Genomic DNA, 15,815 nt, shown 5'->3' on the forward strand with positions numbered 1-15,815 from the left:
CGTTTCATGCTCGGCTGTACTGTGTCCATCAGGGGGGAACGACTCATTAGTCATGGTTAATTTTGTTGTGTGCGTGGTGTTTTCCCGACCATGTCTGGTCGCTTAATCTCTGGCCCCTATCTGGATCATGTCGGCTTGCCTGATTGGCCCAAGTAGATTGGTGGAGAACTTCTGTGCCTCCCGACGGTCCGCGGGTCCCTTGGATGCCGTGGAAACCAATTTAAGGAAGGGATCAGAGCCGTTTCGGGGTGAGCAAGAAGACAGCAGCCCATGGCGCCACTTCGCTACGGGAGACCATGGAGGTCGGTCAGGCAGGCCGTCCAAGACCGGTATGACACCGTTTTGCATGTAATATGTGCACAGTGTAAATTTAAAGTAATGCCCAGTTAACAAACTTAGTTTTTCGAATGATACCTCCAGTCGTCGTACCTGCAGATCTGCACTTGCCTCTGCCGGAGCTCATTCCCCTTCAACGCCGTCTCCCTATTGAGCTGATGCGTCCGAACACTAACAGCTACGTCACTTCGCTACACTATCTTTGAGGTAATCTGTGGTGGGTTCGAAGGCTAGCCGACCTGAGATAGCTTCGTGTGCGCTGTGTTCTTGCGAGCCTGGCTCGCGTTTAAGCGAGAGGCAGTGCGAAGGAGAATTCGCTAGCCGCTGCTACAGCTCTTCCTCACGCCAGCGTTCTGACAGTGTCCGCCATCATCGAGTGAGATGCGTTCATGTTTGCCTGAACGCGCATGACACTGTGCTTCTTAATTTTATTTGTAAGCGATTGTTTACAGCAGTTTATACAGCTCATATATATACTAACCTTACAGCATATAGCTGTCTAATAATTTGCAATCAATGCTTGGTATTTCGGGCGAAACTGCGACCTTTTTTTTAGTCTGATATATTTGATATTTGCATTCTTAGACAAACGGCAATGACACGCATTCCTTTCATCGACGCTTAATGTATCGGCGATGAAAGCCTGACCATCAGCCACGAACACTGAAAAAAAAAAAAAAGCCAATGAGCGCCAGACGTGGCTTCTCGGAGAGTTCGCTTTCGAAGGCCAGATGCATGACGTCGGGCTACCTCCTACTCCTAGTTTGCTTGCTTCACGGGAAAGAACTTCAAGTCAAGGTGTCTTTCAAAGAGTTGTACAATGGTTCATCTAAGTCTTCTACAGCAAGCAAGTCTTGCTCAATGTTTTATTTTTCTGATGTTCTGATTCACCTAGGATGTTTGCATGATGTCCCGAGAAGGATGTCCGAGGGCGTCCTCATGCAATCCCGGTTCGCTCTGAGATGGGTCAGGACACAATGGCGGAAAAATGCGCGCAGAATGCCGCAGCTATAGGCGGGAGGAACCACGCCGCAAAAACAGGCGCGAGGCAACTTTTTCCTGCCGCAGAGCGAATGGGTATCGACGGTATCGGTGATTGTTTTACGGCATGCCGCTCGCCGCCGATCAGGAGGCCACTGAAAAGCGGCCGATTCATTCCTAGGGCCAACGCCGCAAGGAACTACCTCTCTCTCTCTCCCAACATCGTAAGCTGAAAGCGAATCTATCACGTTGATGCCGCGGCGGCAGAGACGCCCGCAAGTCAAGTTTGCACGTAGAGCGCTTTGGCGTGTCAGGCTAATTGCCAGTTCAGCGGAGGCGTAAATGTGAACGACCAGACCGGTGGAAACTGCATAGTGCCGCGTTATGCCACTCGCAGTTTTCCGCTGTATGACAATAGGCGTGTGTAAAAGGGGGTGAGGCGAAAGCTCGTGCACATTCGCTAATTCCATTATGAACCAGGTTTCCGTGTCCCATGAACACCTTCGATGGTTGCTTTTGTGCTTTGTTGAACAAGGCGTTGCGCTGTCTGGCAGCTATGTTCATATATATATATATATATATATATATATATATATATATACCGTATTCTGCATTCGTCAAAAGAAGGCAGGCGTTTGCTATAAATAGGCGAGGACAGGTATGTGTAAGCGCTAGAACCTTTATTCAGATTTATATTTGTTATAGCATTCCGGAATGTTGTCTATACTGCCCTGAGAAGCATAGTTCACGATTTTTATGGAGATTGTTTTCTATTTGCGGGAAGATGCGACTTCTTAACTGCCTTTGTTCGTGTAAGAAGAGTATACATTTATGAGTGCGCGAAAATCACCACGATGGGCACGAAAAGCGAAAGCCGTTCACATCGTTTCTTTGTTTCAGTTTGTAATATATAGCCATGGTATTACAGGGCGTGCAGACAAATAAAATGGAGACAAGCGCCGCAGATTTCTGCATTTCTGTTTGAGATTCAATTCAACGAACATATACTGTTTTATTAGAGCGCCTAATGCATGGTGGCAGGCCGAATAAGCTCTGGACAAAACATACATTGCAGAGCGCTCTAACACATTACATTATACCGTATAAACTGGAATATCGGAAGAATAAGCAGTAAATGGCACGTTTATTGAAATCTGATGAGGAATCTTATGAGTCTTTCTTCGACATCCGCGGAACACAGGAGGTGTGGAGTGTGGGTATGGCAGTGTTATACAAGGCACAGAAATTGCGCGCTTCGCAAAACGCAAAAAAAGAAAAAAAAAACAAATCAAACTCGTGCCGGCACGAGAATGCAAAAAAGCGGTGCACTACTTTTGCAGGACGAAGCGCAGCTTGCCCCCACACTCTTTGCAGGTCATCCGGGTGTGGTCGTTCTTCTTAGGAATGTGCCAGCAGCGGGTACAGCGCACTTTGTACTTGTTGTACCTGCGACACAACAGATGCACGCGCAGAAGGAAGTGAATACATCAGCCTACATTTACGTCCACTGCAGCACGAAGGCCTCTCCCTGCGATCTACAATTACCCCTGTCTTGCGCTAGCTGAGTCCAACTTGGGCCTGCAAATTTCCTAACTTCATCACCCCGCCAATAGTTTTCTGCCGTCCTTGACTGCGCTTCCCTTCTCTTGGCACCCATTCTGTACTCTAATGGCCCACCGGTTCCCTACATTACATGGCCTGCCCAGCTCAATTTTTTCCTCTTAATGTCAACTAGAATATCGGCTATCCCCGTTTGCCATCTGATCCACACCGCTCTCTTCCTGTCTCTCAACGTTAGGCCTAACATTTTGCGCTCCATTGCATTTTGCGCGGTCCTTAACTTGTTCTCGAGCTCCTTTGTTAACCTACAAGTTTCTGCCCCATTTGTTAGCACCGGTAGAATGCAGTGATTGTACACTTTTCTTTTCACCGACAGTGGTAAACTCCCAGTCAGGATTTGGCAATGCCTGCCATATGCAAGTAAATATGCAAGTAAATTAAAATGCAAATAAATTATGCGATTTTACCTGCCAAAATCGCATGGCGGGCATGACGGATTTTTGGCTCCCGTAATTGCTTCCGGCGTTTGCTGCGCACAAGAACATGGCTTCACAGATGTGATCCTGTCATCCCGAGATAATTATCGCTTGGGCTGTGTTTTGGGTGCCGTAAATCGCAACCCTAGCAAAGGCTCTTTCGGAATGACAGAGACTCATCACTAAGGCCATGTTTTTGTGCACAGCAAACACCGAAACAATCGCCGGAGCCGAGATCCGTCATGGTCGCTATGCCGTTGTGGTACGGCAAGATCGCAGAATGTATTTGCATGTTAATTTAAATTCTGCGGTTTTACGTGACATAACTACAATCTGATTACGAGGCCCGTCGTAGTGAAGGGACTGCGGATTAATTTTGACCGCGTGGTTGGTTAGCGTGCAGCAACGTGGTACACGAGCGTTTGTGCATTCCGCCCCCGGCATCGAAATGAGGCCACCACGGATGGCATCGAACCCGCGACAACGCCATAGCCACCGTGGCGGGTATACAGACGTAAGTACCGTACAGACATGTGTAAGCGCCGCACCCCCTATACTTGGCAGCCCAAGATTTGGGGAAAATTTTTTTTCCAACGAAGAAGCAATCGGGTTCGGTGCCGCGATGCGATGCGCGCGCACAGGCGAATTTTCGCGCGCTGCGTACTTTCGCGTGCCGCTACTAAATATAGATGGCGAGGGCTGCACGTTGACCTCTGATACAATAGTACATTCGGGGTGAGCACAAGTCACCTGTGCCGGCACCATTTTGACCAAAAGGTTCAGTCCCGTGTAAGGGCCGCACCTCATCAAAATTGTGGAAAAAAAAGTGCGGCTCTTACACGAGTCTATTCGGTAAATGCAACGCAGAATCAGATTCGCCCGACGCGCCCTTTCGGGACGCCTCTAGCGATCTGAGAGGACCTGTTATAGGATCCGTCCCTTGTTAATGCCATCGCAATGCTTTGCTTTGTTAGGTTAAACCTGTGATTTGAGGTTATAATAAACCGACTGGTTGCATGCGCTTCTTCGTGGCAGTGTGTTCTCCCTCTTAACCCTGTTAGCGTGCGCTCTGCATAGCGCCAAGCAAAATGAACGTACACAGACTAGCCCTATTCATCGCTCTGACATATATAGCATGTTCGAGGCGGCTTAAAGGCACATTAAAAACAAAAAGAAAATATAATTTCAGCTCTATTAGCAGACCAATACTTTTTAAATAGAGGGTGTCCAAATCGACGCCCCCGCGACACTTGCCTATTAGTACCAGAAAGAAATTTCATATGCACAGCAATTTCGTGTGCTTTTGCATACGGCATGCACCGGAAGTGATTGAGGAGCCAGAAACGCGTCATGGCCACCATGTTTGAAAGAAGGGTTGGCAGGGCTAGAAAAGACAAGAAAGTAAAGACTGGTGTTGCCAGACCTCGATATTACTATAGAAGATGGCTTGATAATTACTCCGAACAAATAAAAGTCAAACTTCCATTTATTCAATTTTGTGCCGGAACCTCTGCGCCATATACGTCAGTGTGACGTCATGGATTTCGAAGGATCTTCTATCTGGGGCGTTGCGGTGCAGAAGACCTCGAACCTTGCCAATTTCTGTTATTGGTTTGGTTTGTAGTTAGTGGTAGATTTTTATGGCGCAAGGGCAACTGTGGCCAAAGAGCGCTAAAGAATATAATGTAGTCGATCGGTCTCCACCGATTAAAAGAATTAACCAGGCCCGAGCAGATGACGCGAAATATCTCTGATGCCACGGAAACTTGGTGCGGGAAAGTCAAGGTCGAGTCATCACCCGTCTTTCGTTTGAGCTTTGTCTAGTTTTTTTTTTTTACCGAAGTAAACATAAAAGAAAGATGCCGTCACCATTATGTGGTGACTGCTACTCTTCTTCATATAATACTAACAATAAGTAAAAAAAGAACATTGTAAGATAAGACGAAACAACGTCATAGGTTCGAAACATCTAGAGCACACAGTTCTATATACACGCGAGCTTGACTAATCAGTTCTGCAGAATCCGGCAATGTGGAGGAACATTGATGAAATGGAAAAAAAAATTTCATCCACCAGCGCATAGCACCAAAGCTACAAAGGAAATCCATAGGGGTTTCTCAGAACGAAATATTCGCAGTGGAATAAAAATTCTGTTTTTTTATTAAATGTTTTTAAGGAGAGGTTGGTGCCTATATGTGGCGCCGGCTACTCCTCTTCTCTTGCATGGTAGTTGTCCTCAGAATGTCAAAAATCACCAAACTGGACTAATAACCACATGTACGAACATTCACATACAAAGTCTTAGACGAAATATAAATAAATGTTCGCGCTACACAAGAGTTCACATAACATAAATACTCACAGAACTGAAGTGTCCACACACAACACATGAGTTCACAAACCATAAATGTTCTCAAAACCAAGTTCACAAAGAAGATGTTGGGCACTTGCGAATTAGGTCCCTCTTGAATGCTGTGCTCTAAATACAACAGTCTTGTGCGCATACACAAATGCCACATGAACACGAAGACACAGTAAACATGTAATCAAGAGTGCCTGTTAATAATAACAATGCCAGTAATAAGTAATGTCTAACTTAGTATTCTTCCTCGACCTCGACCTCTCAACCGACTACATATAAAGAAATTACGCAGCACTTTTATCTCGGCAGAAGAGATTTTCCCCTTCCTCACAAGAAGTTTAACAGAGCGCAGGCACTGACCCTCAGATTATTGCAAACAGGCTCGTGTCCCAGCCCGGCTTTATTCCACAAGCTTTATCCCGACACTTATGCCAGTTCTTGCCGGCACTGCAATGACTTCGCTAGGCTAGACCCTCTGGCGTTGCCCCTCATTGCGAGGCACGGAACAAATCAATGAGGACAAGTGGCTCTCCGCTATCAAGAGCCCCGACGCCGGGGCGCAACTATGGGCTGTCCAGAAAGCCCACGATACGGCGGTCGGGCATGGCCTGACTGTCCCAATGTGGGAGCGGCCCACTGCGAGCTGAGTCGCGTACCTCAGGACTTTCATTAAAGTTTTGCATCCATCTATCCATCGACCAGGGATCAAAACCAGTTATCAACGCTTTTCTGGGACGTCGCTCCATCATCAGAGCTAACCAGGAGGCTATAGCGGATCGCAGAGCGAGGGCGAATTAATCGACAACTCGAAATACAGGGACACCGAATATGGCCAATCAGCTCTGCGCGAATTGTTTCCTCGACATCTAAGCTTTCTATTTGTGAAACCCGTATCGGTTTCATTTGAAACTTCGGGCTACACGTGGGTGAATGACAATTTTTACCTTTTCACACCCGAACATGTAGAGATAATTGCAGATGACCAGTTGGCGCCACAGTGAGCCCCTACATATAAGCGTACACAGCTTACCAAGGTTCTTCCCGAGGTCGTAGTGCCTTAAAAAAACATGTGTAATGATATTCGCGAAAGGGAAAAATTGTCATCCATCCGAATGTAGCACGAAGCTAAAAAGGAAACCCAGCGTCCTGTGCTTCGAGTCGTCGATTAATTCGCCCTCGCGCTGCTAGCCACCTGGTTAGCTCAGAGGGTAGAGCGACCGCCCGGAAAGGCATTGGTCCCGGGTTCGAATGCCGAACCAGCCATGAATTTCTCCTCAACTGCGAGGCGTTCTTTTCTGAGAAACCCGCTTGGCTTTCCTTCGCAGCTTCGTGCTATACATTCGGGTGAATGACAGTTTCTTCCCTGTCATAATACTTCCTCCACCCTGTGGGATTCCGCAGAACTGATTTGCCAATAATATTCATAGAAAAAGAATACTCAGGAGACACGTCTTCGAGATTCCCCGGCTGATTGTGTCATGAGGCTTAACGTCCTGGAGCGACACTAGGGCTACGAGAGAAACGCCGCAATGCTGGGCTCCGGATAAACTTTTTGATCCAACTGGTGCTTTTCTAAAGCGCTCCTAAATCGAAACACGAGCGCTTTTAGCATTTCGGCCCCAACGAAATGTGGCCACCACGACCGGTAATCGAATCCACGAAATCGCGCATTCAGAAGCAGAACGGCGTATTGCCATGTATAAGATGCCTGAGCACTCAAGATGTCAGCCGGAAGCCTCAATTTCTCGACATATCCCATTCGGCGTATACCACAGAGTTTCGTATACAATTACTAGGGGGAACTGTCGCGCTAGTGTGTCTATACGGGAGCTGCCAGCAACTTCGTCTTCCTGGGATTAAACGGCTTCGTGACATTGCAAAGTGATCATGTTTATGAAAGCATTGCGGTAAAATGAAAAATTGACAGGCCCTCTCACGTTATCCCTAAGACGACTTGAGGGCGAAAGTCCAAGTACCGATGCATTAAAGACGCACACATGACGTACATCCCCCCCCCCTTTATTCGATTAATCATCCCTCCTAATTCGCTTTATCATCCATCTTTATTCGCTTTATCATCCATCTTTATTTGCTTTGTCGTCCATCTTTATTTGCTTTGTCATTAATCTTTGTTCGCTCTGTCATCCATCTTTGTTCGCTTTGTCGTCCATCTTTGTTCGCTTTGTCATCCATCTTTGTTCGCTTTGTCGTCCATCTTTGTTCGCTTTGTCGTTCATCTTTGTTCGCTTTGTCGTCCATCTTTGTTCGCTTTAACATCCCTCTTTATTCGCTTTATCATCTATCTTTATTCGCTTTATCATCTATCTTAATTCGCTTTATCATCCATCTTGCTTGCTTACGGGATCATGAGCCAATGATGATGATAGTTTTTGTACTTTTCGTGTCGTCGACGTGTTTTCGCTCAAGGACTTCGAAGGTCGACGGAACGATGAGACATATAAAGCTGTAGCCTTAATGATCACTTCAACTGCACTGCAATTAGCAGCAATTATGCGTGCTTGCAGAGTTTTATTACTTCCTGCATTAAAAATGAAAAGTCTAAATTGCTTTGAAATTTAGGCCAATTTAGGCACTGATAAAGCGTAATAAACGAAGCCACAAGAACGTCTGAAGCCTCAAGGACGAAGATGTGACAAATCCATTTACTACTCATATATTCCCATGATACAGCTTATCGATGGCAGCGCCACAGTTCCTTCTAGTGATTATTGTAGGGAAAGCGCCGCCGGTTTCCTTCAAAACACTGTTGACGGGGTCCGGCGATAGCGCGAAAACAGTGACGTCACGTACCTGATTCCGCACGCATTGCACAACGGTGTGCCGTCCTTGGCGTCCCTCCATACCGGTGTTAATTTCGTGGCGCAAGAGGCGCACTGTTTGTCTGGAATTGAGCGAAAAATGGATAAATAAATATAAAGATCCAACGCACACCTTGTGTCGTGTTCGCTAGGCGAAATAACATTCGTGAATAGGTTAATTGAATGCTATGAAACTTGCAGAGGGCTTGAACCTTTACGCTTAACACTGTAAAATAATTTACACCATCAAAAGTGAATAAGGGTGTAGATCGGTCCATTACACCCGTTTGGGTGTAATGGACCTCACCCCCTTACACCCGTTTTGGGTGTGAGGGTGTGTAACAATGCTCAAGTTTTGTACGGAACTATACATGGCGCCGAGGCTCTCCAAGAACTAGCAACTGCCGCCTAGAAATGGTTTTAGGCGTCAAAAAATTAGACGCGGACAACAGAATAAAAGACACGGACTAACTGCCGCCCATCTTCACGGTCCGAGAGAGAGAGAGAAAAGTTTAATGGTACGAAACGCCGAGAGGTGGGCCTGAGGTGTATTCCTCTAGCCAGCTACTCTGCGTTGTGGGAAGGAAAAGCGATAGGTCTCCGTTCTCACCTTGCTGTTCGACGTCCTTCTTTCTGGCGAACTCAAAGTCGTCCTTCAATTCGCTTATCTCGGCGTAGTCCGGTCTTAGCACGCCTCGTCGCTGCATGTTGCTGCAATGGACGAACAACAGGGTTGAACGCTCAGTTATCACAAGTCGGCTGTGTCAAGCAGGGCCGTAAGAGGAGTGTTGGGAGGTTCGACACCCCCCGAAGTTATTGCTGCGCGGCGATATACTCTTTAGCACAACTTACGTATGTATATGCCAGTATATGCAAGCATATCTCGGAATATATATAGTATGTGTCTATATGTAAGCGGCCAAGCTTGTTTATCTCAGGCGCAATAAAATAAGTCCGTATTTCAAAATGACCACCGCTTTTACCGCAGGACCCCTCGCGTAAATAATTACTGTGTACGGCCCTGGTGTCAAGCACGCCGACCCAGCATTAAGACGCTTTCCCCATCTGTTAGGCACAGGCATGCAGGCGTCCACTGTCAGAGGGAACATACAATAGCAAAGCACATAAGCGAACTTCCCTCAGCGGCAAGTCTGGAAATATGCACCTTTGCGCTAGATGTCGTGCGGAAGACAGCGCTGGCTCTTGACTATGTACAGTCTTTGCCCAAAGTACACGGGACGCGCTGAACTGCGACCTCGGTGCAGACTACGGGCCGTTTAAATGGAGTTCTTGCGGCAGCCAAATGTTCCAATACCCTGGGGCACGAAAAGACCTCTCGTACTCCCCGAACCACAGGTCTAAAGTGTCAGGAGTGCCACGTCAACCGCAGCAGACAGCCGAACGACTTAGAGGGTGAAGTCGCAGAGTAGCCCGTATACTTTTGACAAAGGCTGTACTTACACTGTGCATCGGCATGACTTCCACACGCAAGTGCGGTATTAGCAAAATATGGAGTTCGCTGCCCTCATGCTTTCTTTAACAACGGGCCCACCTACATGTACAGCCGCCGTCATACTTAGCTCCGAACATGCCTTTAACGTCTTCTTGATTCTACTGCAGCAGTGCTAGTGGTTTCTGGACGGGTTGCAGTGAATTTCCTTGTTTAATGCGTATTCTTTCTAAAACACCGAATGTATGCTCCTTACAAACAGTGTTTGTTTGCACAATACATCACTGTGCCTACTTCTTTGCCCATCGATTTATCCTTTCGGAAAAGAATCCAAAGTAGATTGCATAAAACGACCAAGAAAAACTTACACAGGTACTTAAGTCTCCTTACGTGCATTGAATGCGAAAGCATTACGACTCTTCCGCACGATACTATTTGCTATCTTTTTTTTTCGTTTCTTCTCTTTCCTTGGCCACCAGACACGTGATTTCACTTCAATTTCTTTTTTTATTCATAGATTTCGGCGTCCATGTGACGTGACATTGTCTCATGACGTCATCACTTGGTCATGTGACCTCGCAACTTAAGGTTCTTACTTGGTAACGTGACTACTATATTACGTGACGTGATCACTTGGCCACGTTCTCTAATTGGGCAAAGTCAATTTTGGGAGTGGGCCGATTCAGTCGATTTCGGTAGTGGGCTGATTCAGTCAATTTCGAGAGTGGGCCAAGTCGGTTTTGAACGTGGGGGAGGCGGGGGGTGGACATACGGAATACCTTCGACCACCTGGGGTTCTTTAACGTGCACCCAGTGCAGGGTACATGGGCACTTTTGCATTTCGCCCCCATCGAAATGCGGCCGCCGCGGCCGGGATTAGCTCTCGCGAACTCGTGCTTGGCAGTGCAACGCCATACAGCCGCTAACCCATCACAGTGGGTGAACCAAACATTGTCGGCCAATACGCCGTGTCTCAGAGGCCATGCGCTGGAGTGACATTGCCAGGGAAGAGCGAAGGGAATGGGTTCACTGAGAGTTCGCTTGCCGAGGCTTGCTGGGTGACGTAACGCTCACTCCTAGTTTAGTATCTCCTTTCTCCATGGTTCGACCACTGTCGATTAATTCTTAATTCAAGCCTAGTTCTTCCTGTGACCCTTGTTTGGTTTATAGACAGTAACTTAACAGAGCGACCGAGTTGTCCTTTCTTAATTCAGCTGATAGAAGGGGGGCAAATACTTTCCCGTAACAAAACAGTGGCCTTGGAATTAAAAAATCCGCCTTCATTCGACCCTGTGAAAGTGGATGTAACGCGAAGCTGTTGCCGACGTTAGACAAGTACGAACACTACAAGCTAAGTACGTCACGCACGCACGCGTGCTCATTCCTCTAGGCCCGCCAAGGGCCAACACCTTATTAAACTAATTCAAAATTTTCGAACTAAACTGCGTCACAGAATTCGTAAAGTACGACATACGCACAAGCTGTAGACATGACAGATTCCGGTTGTAATTCGAATATACGAGAATTACGGCATCATCACGTAACGATATCGCCTGATGACGTAATCTGATGACGTCATTACGTCAAACGTTTCGTCCCGCGATGACGTCTTCGTCAAGTGACACTGTGCGCTTCCCGCTTCTTTGCACAATCTCCGGGACCGGCCCACATTTTTGCGTGAGTGAGGGCCGCGCACGCGGATACGAAAAATCTCGACCAACTATAGAGGCTAACATCTTCGCTGTAAAAAATGCTACAGAGCTGCCAAGTTTTTATATGCATGCCGAGTTAACAGTTACGATCTCTGAACTGTCAGAAACGTCATCCCGCAGTTGCGAGTCACGGCCATAACCTCAGCATAAGCTGAGCTATATTGACCCTTTTCGCGGAGCAGTTCATTTTAGAGGAACGAGATGGCGCTCACGGCGGCGCGCCATACCTCTCCTCAGCGACCGCGCGCGAATACGAAACCATTACCGCTTTTACCTTGCTTCTGTGCGATCAGCTGTCGGAAATGCAACTGAGTTTTCGCTAACACACTGTGCTCCAATCATGCTAGATTGAATCATGTGGATTGAAGACGTGTATAGTAGTTGGCTGCAAAAATTGTGCCTTTCATGTTAAGGAACAGAATGAATCTGTGTGGCCAAGTTCGCGGACCGCTGCTGCAACTGTCCGTACGTGTTACCGGCACTTCGTGATTGTACGGCTTTCCTCGAGGATACAGAAATTTGCTCATCCGTCAGCCTTGTATCCCTAACCTTCAAAAAAAGGGCTTCATCCCCAGAACGTCGACAAGAGTGAGTACCACTCGTTAAACAATGACAAAGGGAGTAGCGCCGCTTCCTCTCATAGTAAGTTTCACGCACGTTATCCCAAATGGCAGCAAAAATTACGCCCACTCTATCGCCGACGTGTCAAGAAGAAGTGAATGGCCGCACACTTGAATATATGCGCACTGTATACGCAAAATAAATGACGGACTACACCTATGGCGCACGAATGGTCGAAGCTGAATGTTTTGTGACGGTCCACAAGAGTAAGCGAGTTACTAGCTGCTATATATATTTGCTTCAAGGTATTACAATGTACAAAACAGCTACGTTCCAAGCCTTGTGCGCAGCAAGAACAAATCTATCGGAACTGAGCACACCCGCGACCGATTAGGCAGAAAATAATCAGATAGTGGCCGCACCGAGAAACTGACAAGCCACTGCTTCAAAATATTTGCCGAATAAAGAACAAAGAGCAAAACAGACTAAGCCTGACTGAATTCATAATCGGAAAGCTTGGATAGCTTGGAATACATATTTAGCCACGCTTTTAGAACAAGCACCATATACGCTGCTTGCGCCGTTTGGACATAGCTTAATGAGCTCCGAAAGCGCTTTTCCATGTTCTCTGAAGCTGTGATCAAAGCTTCGTGTCGTCCACCTAGTCAACCGTCTACGATATACCCGAAAACAGAGGTTTTCTATGCCGCGCCGGCATCATACACTTCCATTGTATACAAGGAGGCAACGGAGGCAGTTGAGGCAAGCAATAGGACGCGTCACCACGTGATCAAACATGGCAGCTTCCACGGGATCACCGCGAAAAGGGTCAATAGATACCAGGTCTTTCTGCGAAGACTTTAGGCAATTTTTTTAAAAATCGCCTGTGGCAGATAGCACACTTCTAGTTTTTGAGCTGGTCCACTCGAAGAGGCGGACATTACTAGCACGATAAACTTAAATGCGTAATAGACTAATAAACAAAAAATACTAATTATAATTTTAAATATTTCCTTACTGCATATCGCAATTTACAAATTGTAGCGGGTGAGACTGCAAGGCACTTGAAAAGAATTATCTGGATGACACCATTTTCGAGATATGCGCCATCAAACTTGCGATAAGAATGCGCTGTCCTTCCACTTATTATAACAAAACGCCGTTTTATGCATCGGAGCAGAAAAGTAACTGAATCGCCAATGTATTTCTGCGCAAAGTTCAGGAATTAATATCTCGAAACTGGCGCCCTCCTGAAGAATCAAGTGGATACATCTTGCAAGCTCCCCGGTTGCAATTCGTAAGTTGCAAAATGTGGCGTAAGGTAATTAATTAGCAAGTTAATTAGTAATATTTTGTTGATTAGTTAAAAATACCTTTCGATTTCTCATGACAGTAATGTCCAACTCTTCGAGTAATAAATCTCAAGGACAAGAATTATGCTATGGCGATTTTTTAACAGGCGAACAGGCGATTTTTTTTTAATTGCTAAAGGTATTCGCGCAAACACCCGACATATTAACATTTATCAGCGCAGCCCTTTCAACTACGTTGTTCCTTATGCCGGAAGACAAAGACTTTGAATTTCGCTCATCGGGGCACACACTATACGTGCATAACGGCTCAATTGAATTGAGAGAGAGAGAGAGAGAGAAACATTTATTTAGACCATTCAGATCGTTGATCTTGAGGACGAGTGGGTGGTGTCCTCATTCCAGGACTCCACTGGCCATGGCTGCTCGACGTACTTGCTGGACGAGAGCTTGTTGTCCCGCCAGGGTATCGCCGGTCAGCTGTACCTCCCACCGCTCAAATGACGTGTTAGGCGTCTTTAAATGTTGAGGTTTGCCCCCGCACCCCCACGAGATGTGAAAGAATGTAGGGCGTGTGTCGCCGCACCAGGGGCAGATGCCGCGATATGTTTGTGGGTATATTTTGCTGTATCTGTGTAGGTTTGGGAATGTGTTTGTTTGGATAAGTCTGAGGGCTATTGCCTCTTCAGTGCTGAGATTTTTGTGAGGGGGAGGATAAATCCTGCGGTTGAGTGGCTGGATTTCGAGTCGGTCGCAGTAATTTGATGGCAGGGGCACAAAGGTAAAGGGATTGATAAGACGATTGGTTTTGCCCCGCTCGGTTAATTAGCGCTCGAGCTAAGGCGTTCGCCCTTTCGTTCCCGTCCAGTCCCGCGTGACCCGGCGTCCAAGTGATTTGATGGGTTTCTTGTAGCCTCGGGCCTAGAATTTGAGCCGCCAGCACCGGTGTTCGTCCGTTGGTAAAGTTTGGTATCTCAATTGAATTGCGATTCCAGAGAGTACAGTTGAAGCATGTAGTTCGCGGAGGAAAATCGTACCGCCATTTACCGCGTATAGTGTGCGGCCAAACATTGCATGCGGCGACAGGAACGAGGCCACAATTGCGTTCCGATTTGTTTTTGCGATTCAGTCTGGCCGGAACAGTCTACGATAAGAACTGTATAAAATCGGGTCTGGTTTGTTATATTTCACCCACCCACTGTGTCCGCACCGAGCACAACTGCTTACGCTACCGATACAATTTGGTAACCAGAGCAGTTTTGATGTTCTTTTATTTCATCCATTCGTTCGGACAATATGCAGCCCTTCTGCTTATCGATTTGTGTGTGCCGCATTCGCACAGATATATGTTTTTCTTTTGCTTTTTTTAATGATGGCATATGTGATCATGAAAAGCGGTGAAAAGAACACGCCTTATCCTATAGCGATGAATAAGGCATCTCACTTGTAGTAATGCTCCATCTTGAGCTTTGCCATTCCGTTGACCATCTGGAGTCGCATGTGAACCACGGCGCCCTTGAAGCTGGGGTCGTCGACGCTGGGACTCTTTCGCGGAATCACCTTCTTTCGACGACCACCGCTCTGCGACGAAATCGCCACAGCACTTGAGCAATGTTCCCCTGGCGAACCGTTCGAGTCCTCCGCGACGGTTGACGGTACGTCAGGCGTAGGAGGCGGCATATCGGCGGGTTCAGTCGGTAGCTGCTTTGAAGTCTCCGCTGACGTCGCCACCGCGGAAGACGAGGCCTTCTGGACGGTGACGCGAACTGAATTGTCAGCTGCTTCGGCTAGGGGCATGAGCGACCACTCTGCCAGATTCTCCAAGCTCAGTGACACCACCGATGGGAACAGCGCCGAAGGTTGGGCAGGATTCGTCGGCTGCATAGTTGAAGAGGATCCGCAGCCGACTACGGTCGAGACGGCGTCGCGATTGGAGACTACGGCCGCTTCGCGACGCCGTAGAAATGAATCTTCACAAGCCTTTTCGTCTCACCAGAGGCGTCAAAAGGCTCCGAGTCTAGGTTGTGCGGAAACAAATCCGTATACCGCATCGGCGTAGGAAAAAGTCCAGAGTTGACATTGGCAGGTGCGCTGTCCGCAATGTACCATGCACCTCCGTCTTTCCAGTGGGAACGGTTCGCGTTTCTAGGAGAATAAGGCCGCAGATACTTGTCGTACGGAGGGCAGGCGTACGGTTGATACGGTTCACATTATCGGCTGACGTACGGAACTCTTCTCTGCTCGTGGA

The 15,815-nt window shown here is 47.2% G+C and overlaps 1 protein-coding gene across 1 annotated transcript; it reads right to left on the bottom strand.

Annotated features, from left to right (window-relative positions):
* Positions 1-2,645: 2,645 nt before the first annotated feature.
* On the bottom strand, positions 2,646-15,484 carry LOC125944145 (GATA-type zinc finger protein 1-like). Its single transcript, XM_049664284.1, has 4 exons — positions 15,012-15,484; positions 9,145-9,245; positions 8,518-8,617; positions 2,646-2,763 (listed from the first exon to the last, which is right to left on the bottom strand). The coding sequence occupies exons 1-4, from the start codon at positions 15,449-15,451 to the stop codon at positions 2,646-2,648; spliced, it is 759 nt and encodes a 252-aa protein (XP_049520241.1). The 5' UTR covers positions 15,452-15,484.
* Between the last annotated feature and the right edge of the window lie 331 nt (positions 15,485-15,815).

Source organism: Dermacentor silvarum, chromosome 1, assembly GCF_013339745.2.
Source record: "Dermacentor silvarum isolate Dsil-2018 chromosome 1, BIME_Dsil_1.4, whole genome shotgun sequence".
NCBI classification, from domain to species: Eukaryota; Metazoa; Arthropoda; class Arachnida; order Ixodida; family Ixodidae; genus Dermacentor; species Dermacentor silvarum.

Coding starts and splice junctions, on each gene's coding strand:
- LOC125944145 (XM_049664284.1), bottom strand. CDS start 15,451: ATGCAGCCGACGAATCCTGCCCAACCTTCGGCGCTGTTCCCATCGGTG. Junction 8,618..9,144: donor GAAGGACGTCGAACAGCAAG/GTGAGAACGGAG, acceptor GCTCAATTCCAG/ACAAACAGTGCGCCTCTTGC. Junction 2,764..8,517: donor TGCGGAATCAGGTACGTGAC/GTCACTGTTTTC, acceptor GTTGTGTCGCAG/GTACAACAAGTACAAAGTGC.